We start from the raw sequence: 7,649 nt of genomic DNA, 5'->3' as shown, positions 1-7,649 counted from the left end.
AATTCATTTGGGCAGCATCATGTGTACAGCCCTGAGCACCTGCATGGTTTTCTTTAGGTGTTCCATTGGGGGGAAAGGGGGCGGTAAGTCCTACATGCAACCCTCCAATTCACCTCCAAGGATCTGCAGGCTGCATGTACCATTCCACTGCTTGGGGGGGGGGCAAATACCAAATTCAAGAAATTATTTTCTCAGCACAGACTTGCAGCAATCACAGGAATTGTACGGCATCATTTCCAAAGTCTGGTATCGCTTTTCTCCACATCACCTGCAGGGTGTGGTCATTATTGGACACCCCCACCCTCTCTGTGGAATGGTACGGCCCTCAGGTATATAAGCTCAGGTACTGTCTAATGGGCATTAGTCTGTTGCAAAAAAATAAATAAATAATATGAGTCATCCATATCCAGTAGTAGTGATGGACGAACTTCCGACGGGACGTTTCGCGAACGCGAAACGCGAACGGACACAAACGTTCGCGAAAACGACCGTTCGCCGCGGGCTCCATTGACTTCAATGGGAGGCGAATTTCGCAAACCTTTAGGTCGAATTTGCGGCCACGGGGTAATTATTAGGGGGTAGCACGTAGTCCCACCACCTGGACAATAGCATAATACATGTATGAGGTGAATTTGGGATCGATAACTACAAGCATTTTTTTTTTATTTGGGAAATTGTTCTGACAATTCAGGACTATGGAGCTAATGAAGGCAATGGAGGAGAGGGAAGGTCAGGGACCAGGGTAGGCAAACAAGAGGGTGCAGGAGATACAGAGCACTGACAGCAGCACCGTAATACAGAGCACTGACATCAGCACCGTGACATACAGCGCTGACAGCAGCTCCGTGACATACAGCGCTGACAGCAGCTCCGTGACATACAGCGCTGACAGCAGCTCCGTGACATACAGCGCTGACAGCAGCTCCGTGACATACAGCGCTGACAGCAGCTCCGTGACATACAGCGCTGACAGCAGCACCGTGACATACAGCGCTGACAGCAGCTCCGTGACATACAGCGCTGACAGCAGCTCCGTGACATACAGCGCTGACAGCAGCTCCGTGACATACAGCACTGACAGCAGCTCCGTGACATACAGCGCTGACAGCAGCTCCGTGACATACAGCGCTGACAGCAGCACCGTGACATACAGCGCTGACAGCAGCTCCGTGACATACAGCGCTGACAGCAGCTCCGTGACATACAGCGCTGACAGCAGCTCCGTGACATACAGCGCTGACAGCAGCTCCGTGACATACAGCGCTGACAGCAGCTCCGTGACATACAGCGCTGACAGCAGCACCGTGACATACAGCGCTGACAGCAGCTCCGTGACATACAGCGCTGACAGCAGCTCCGTGACATACAGCGCTGACAGCAGCTCCGTGACATACAGCACTGACAGCAGCTCCGTGACATACAGCGCTGACAGCAGCTCCGTGACATACAGCGCTGACAGCAGCACCGTGACATACAGCGCTGACAGCAGCTCCGTGACATACAGCGCTGACAGCAGCTCCGTGACATACAGCGCTGACAGCAGCTCCGTGACATACAGCGCTGACAGCAGCTCCGTGACATACAGCGCTGACAGCAGCTCCGTGACATACAGCGCTGACAGCAGCTCCGTGACATACAGCGCTGACAGCAGCTCCGTGACATACAGCGCTGACAGCAGCTCCGTGACATACAGCGCTGACAGCAGCTCCGTGACATACAGCGCTGACAGCAGCTCCGTGACATACAGCGCTGACAGCAGCTCCGTGACATACAGCGCTGACAGCAGCTCCGTGACATACAGCGCTGACAGCAGCACCGTAAGCAGCCCCAGGAGGAAGTCAGCACAGCACAGGGATGGTGTGATCCCCTCATAATAAGAACCCCCAGGAGGAAGTCAGCACAGCACAGGGATGGTGGGAGCCCCTCATAATAAGAACACCCAGGAGGAAGTCAGCACAGCACAGGGATGGTGGGAACCCCTCATAATAAGCAGCCCCAGTAGAAATATGACACCGCTCAACCTCTTCAAAGAGGAGGGTAGGGGCATATAGTACGGTGTGCTTTTTTGGGTCAGGGAAGTGAGCCAAATGAATTAAGAAGGTCTGTGTGCTTGATTCCAAAAATTGTTTATAGACATATACATGGTCTACTGATCACATGTGTTGAATTCCTCCGAGATCCATGCCTCATTCATTTTTAGAAATGTGAGGTAGTTAACACTGTGGTGAGCTAGGCGAGTACGCTTATCGGTCACAATCCCCCCTGCTGCGCTGAACGTCCTTTCGGACAGGACACTGGATGAGGGGCAAGCCAACAGTTCGATTGCAAATTGGGCAAGCTCTGGCCAGAGGTCAAGCCTGCCCACCCAGTAGTCTAGGGGTTCATCACTCCTCAGAGCGTCCACATCGGCCGTTAACCCAATGTAGTCGGACACCTGACGGTCTAGGCGTTCCCTGATGCTGGATCCGGATGACACCTGTCGATGGGTCGGCTGAAAGAATGACCTCATATCCGAAGTCACCAACACATCTTCAAACCGGCCTCTTCTTGCAGGCGCTGTTGGATTGGTACCCGCAAATCCTTCTCTGGGAGTGGGAATTGCTCCTCTGCCAGCGCACGCAAAAGCAGAATGCAGCATTTCTCGAAGCAAGGCCTGGAAGTGCTGCATTCTGACAGCCCTCTGCGACGGCGGTAACATTTCCGCCATTTTGTGTTTGTACCGGGGGTCTAAGTACGTTGCCACCCAGTACTGGTCCTTGACCCTCATGCTTTTTATACGGGGGTCCCTATTAAAACACTGGAGCATGAAGGCCCCCATTTGCACTAAAGTGGAAGCGGTGTGGTGGCCTGGCTCCTGCTCATCATCCAGGATAATGTCGTCCTCTTCATTCTCCTCTCCCCATCCTCGCACAACAGGGATCCCAGAAAGGTTTAAAGCATGCTCTTCTTGCTCCTGCTCATCCGCCCCGGCACCATCCTCCTCTGACTCCTCATCAGACTCCTGTTGTTGACTTGTCTCAGATAGAGTAGCCCCCCCTGGGAATTCATCCAGCATTGCGACTTCCTCATCTTCCCGCTCCTGCTCCTCCACAGCCTGATCAATGACACGACGCAATGCACGCTCCAGAAAGAAGGCATAAGGTACCATGTCACTGATGGCGCCATGGCTGCGACTGACCAGTTTGGTGATCTCCTCAAATGGCCGCAGAAGTCTGCATGTGTCGCGCATGAGCAGCCACTGGCGCGGTGAAAAAAAACCCAGCTCCCCAGAACCGTTTCTTTCGCAGAGTTCATACAGGTAGACGTTAACTGCACGTTTCTGCTGGAGCAGCCTATCAAGCATATAGAAGGTTGAGTTCCATCGCGTCGGGCAATCGCAAATAAGACGTCTGACCGGCAGATGGTGTCGCCGCTGAATGTCAGCAAGGCGAGCCATGGCCGTGTAAGATCTTCTGAAATGGGCCGAGATTTTCCTTGCCTGCCGCAAGATGTCCTGGACCCCAGGGTATTTGACAAGGAATCGCTGCACGACCAAGTTTAAGACGTGTGCCATGCACGGCACGTGCGTGATTTTGCCCTGTTTCAATGCGCTAAGCAGATTGGCACCGTTGTCACACACCACTTTACCAACTGTCAAATTGAGCGGTGTTAGCCACTCATCTGCCTGTGAACGCAAAGCTGAAAGGAGTGCCGGGCCAGTGTGGCTCTTTGCTTCCAGGCACAACAGACGCAGCACGGCATGGCAACGTCTCACCTGGCATGTGGAATAGGTTCTGGGGAGCTTGGGCGGTGCAGTGGAAGAGACGCTAGCAGCGGAAAAGGAGGAGGCAGCTGAGGAGGAGAGGGAGGAGGATGGAGTAGGAGGAGGAGAAGAAGAGTCAGGCCTGCATGCAATCCGTGGCGGTAAAACCAAATCTACACGGGTGCCACGGGTTACATGCTTGACGGCCGTCAGAAGGTTCACCCAGTGGGCAGTAAAACTGATATACCTTCCCTGCCCGTGTTTGCTAGACCACGTGTCTGTGGTCAGATGTATCTTGGCACCGACACTGTGTGCCAGAGATACATTCACTTGCCGCTGAACATGGCCATATAGCTCTGGGATGCCCTTCTCTGAGAAATACTTCCTTCCTGGGACCTTCCATTGTGGTGTTCCAATGGCCACAAATTTGCGAAAGGCCTCCGAGTCCACCAGTTTATATGGCAGTAGTTGGCGGGCTATGAGTTCTGACAAGCCAGCCGCCAACCGTTGGGCAAGAGGGTTATCCGGCGTCATCATTTTTTTACGCTCAAACATTAGGCCCACGGAAGCCTGCCTTTTTGCAGAAAAATGTGAGCTTGGCGTGATGGAAGGTGGAGTGGAGGACAATTGTGAGGAGAGAGGAGAAGGAGAAGTAGAAGACGAGGCTGGACGGTGAGAGCCTGCAGTGTGGCTTTGTGTGTTCCGTTGCTCCCACTGGGCTCGGTGATGGCTGCTCATGTGCCTTCTTAAGGCGGTCGTCCCTAGGTGAGTATTGGGCTTACCGCGACTAACGCGTTGACTGCAAAGATTGCAGATGGCAACGCTATTGTCAGCAGCGGACACGTTAAAAAAAGCCCACACTGCGGAGCCATGTGCCGGTGTCCTGGGAGCGCCAGATGTGACCGTACATGGTCGATGACTCGCTCCTGATACATTTGCAGTCTGCTTTGTCCCTGCTGTGCAATGTAAGTCATTGCTGCTTCTCCTCCCTATCTGCTGGTCCATATCTCCCTCTGAACTCCCCTCCTCTTCCTCTCTTGTGGGCACCCACGTGACATCACTAGACACGTCATCATCAACGTCACCTTCCCCACCGCTATAAGTAGAGTAGGCAGCAACACCGGGGACCAACCTCCTCCTTGGGCTGATCTGGGTACTGGCGTCAGACTGCTGAGTAGCGCTTGTTGCTACCTCCTCTTCCTGATCCAATACCAAGAGTGGCTGCGCATCAGAAATGTCCTCTTGATATGGATCGGAAAATAATTCCAGTGACTCAAGCGGAAGGTATGTGGTGGTGGTGGTGGTGGTCGTGTTGTTGGTGGTAGTGTCTTTGGGGGTGCACATAGCAGAGAGTGAAGAAGAGGGTGCAGATCGAGAGGATGAGGAGGGTGCAGAAGAGTAAGGCTGAGCGAGCCACTCAACCAAGTCTGGTGCATCCTTTAAAGTAATTGAACGCACCTTCTGCAACTTCCCACTTTGGCTCAAGCCTGTTGCTCCTGCCCTACCCCTACCACCCCTGCGGAAGGGCCTGCCTCTTCCTCTGCATGTCATTTTTTAAATGACCCTGTGACAAAACTCTTAGTCCCTATACCGCTGAAGGACTGCTGCAGTATAGGTGAGCGGTCAGCAGTGGTGCACGTCAACCCTATCTATTGTGGACCTATAGCGGTCCTTACAGAACAGCAGACTGTACCGCACTCAAGCCTATGTACCGTAGCACCCTATACCAAGTTACCAGTCCTTATAAGAACTTTTGTGGACCAAGCAGGTTGTGTATTAGTGTTTAGCAGACTGTACGTCAGTCCCTATACCGCTGAAGGACTGCTGCAGTATAGGGCAGCGGTCAGCAGTGGTGCACGTCAACCCTATCTATTGTGGACCGATAGCGGTCCTTACAGAACAGCAGACTGTACCGCACTCAAGCCTATGTACCGTAGCACCCTATACCAAGTTACCAGTCCTTATAAGAACTTTTGTGGACCAAGCAGGTTGTGTATTAGTGTTTAGCAGACTGTACGTCAGTCCCTATACCAATGAAGGACTGCTGCAGTATAGGGCAGCGGTCAGCAGTAGTGCACGGCAACCCTATGTATTGTGGACCGATAGCGGTCCTTACAGAACAGCAGACTGTACCGCACTCAAGCCTATGTACCGTAGCACCCTATACCAAGTTACCAGTCCTTATAAGAACTTTTGTGGACCAAGCAGGTTGTGTATTAGTGTTTAGCAGACTGTACGTCAGTCCCTATACCGCTGAAGGACTGCTGCAGTATAGGGCAGCGGTCAGCAGTGGTGCACGTCAACCCTATCTATTGTGGACCGATAGCGGTCCTTACAGAACAGCAGACTGTACCGCACTCAAGCCTATGTACCGTAGCACCCTATACCAAGTTACCAGTCCTTATAAGAACTTTTGTGGACCAAGCAGGTTGTGTATTAGTGTTTAGCAGACTGTACGTCAGTCCCTATACCGCTGAAGGACTGCTGCAGTATAGGGCAGCGGTCAGCAGTGGTGCACGTCAACCCTATCTATTGTGGACCGATAGCGGTCCTTACAGAACAGCAGACTGTACCGCACTCAAGCCTATGTACCGTAGCACCCTATACCAAGTTACCAGTCCTTATAAGAACTTTTGTGGAACAAGCAGGTTGTGTGTTAGTGATTAGCAGACTGTACGTCAGTCCCTATACCAATGAAGGACTGCTGCAGTATAGGGCAGCGGTCAGCAGTAGTGCACGGCAACCCTATGTATTGTGGACCGATAGCGGTCCTTACAGAACAGCAGACTGTACCGCACTCAAGCCTATGTACCGTAGCACCCTATACCAAGTTACCAGTCCTTATAAGAACTTTTGTGGACCAAGCAGGTTGTGTATTAGTGTTTAGCAGACTGTACGTCAGTCCCTATACCGCTGAAGGACTGCTGCAGTATAGGGCAGCGGTCAGCAGTGGTGCACGTCAACCCTATGTATTGTGGACCGATAGCGGTCCTTACAGAACAGCAGACTGTAACGCACTCAGGCCTATGTACCGTAGCACCCTATACCAAGTTACCAGTCCTTATAAGAACTTTTGTGGACCAAGCAGGTTGTGTGTTAGTGATTAGCAGACTGTACGTCAGTCCCTATACCAATGAAGGACTGCTGCAGTATAGGGCAGCGGTCAGCAGTAGTGCACGGCAACCCTATGTATTGTGGACCGATAGCGGTCCTTACAGAACAGCAGACTGTAACGCACTCAGGCCTATGTACCGTAGCACCCTATACCAAGTTACCAGTCCTTATAAGAACTTTTGTGGACCAAGCAGGTTGTGTGTTAGTGATTAGCAGACTGTACGTCAGTCCCTATACCAATGAAGGACTGCTGCAGTATAGGGCAGCGGTCAGCAGTAGTGCACGGCAACCCTATGTATTGTGGACCGATAGCGGTCCTTACAGAACAGCAGACTGTACCGCACTCAAGCCTATGTACCGTAGCACCCTATACCAAGTTACCAGTCCTTATAAGAACTTTTGTGGACCAAGCAGGTTGTGTATTAGTGTTTAGCAGACTGTACGTCAGTCCCTATACCGCTGAAGGACTGCTGCAGTATAGGGCAGCGGTCAGCAGTGGTGCACGTCAACCCTATGTATTGTGGACCGATAGCGGTCCTTACAGAACAGCAGACTGTAACGCACTCAGGCCTATGTACCGTAGCACCCTATACCAAGTTACCAGTCCTTATAAGAACTTTTGTGGACCAAGCAGGTTGTGTGTTAGTGATTAGCAGACTGTACGTCAGTCCCTATACCAATGAAGGACTGCTGCAGTATAGGGCAGCGGTCAGCAGTAGTGCACGGCAACCCTATGTATTGTGGACCGATAGCGGTCCTTACAGAACAGCAGACTGTAACGCACTCAGGCCTA

The 7,649-nt window shown here is 52.2% G+C and overlaps 1 protein-coding gene across 1 annotated transcript in view; it reads left to right on the top strand.

Annotated features, from left to right (window-relative positions):
- Nucleotides 1-371: 371 nt before the first annotated feature.
- Nucleotides 372-7,649, top strand: part of LOC143984214 (leukocyte cysteine proteinase inhibitor 1-like) — a 30,093-nt gene continuing 22,815 nt past the window's right edge. Inside the window, exon 1 of the mRNA XM_077484502.1 lies at nucleotides 372-414. Coding sequence (XP_077340628.1) covers nucleotides 392-414 — 23 coding nt within the window. The 5' untranslated portion in view covers nucleotides 372-391. The remainder of the gene's footprint in view (nucleotides 415-7,649) is intronic.

This window comes from Lithobates pipiens, unplaced genomic scaffold, assembly GCF_037356315.1.
Source record: "Lithobates pipiens isolate NorthernLeopardFrog02 unplaced genomic scaffold, aLitPip1_a1.2 Scaffold_16, whole genome shotgun sequence".
In the NCBI taxonomy this organism is placed as follows: domain Eukaryota; kingdom Metazoa; phylum Chordata; class Amphibia; order Anura; family Ranidae; genus Lithobates; species Lithobates pipiens.
Note: the sequence above shows the minus strand (reverse complement) of the source record. Positions and strands in the feature narration are given on the sequence as shown.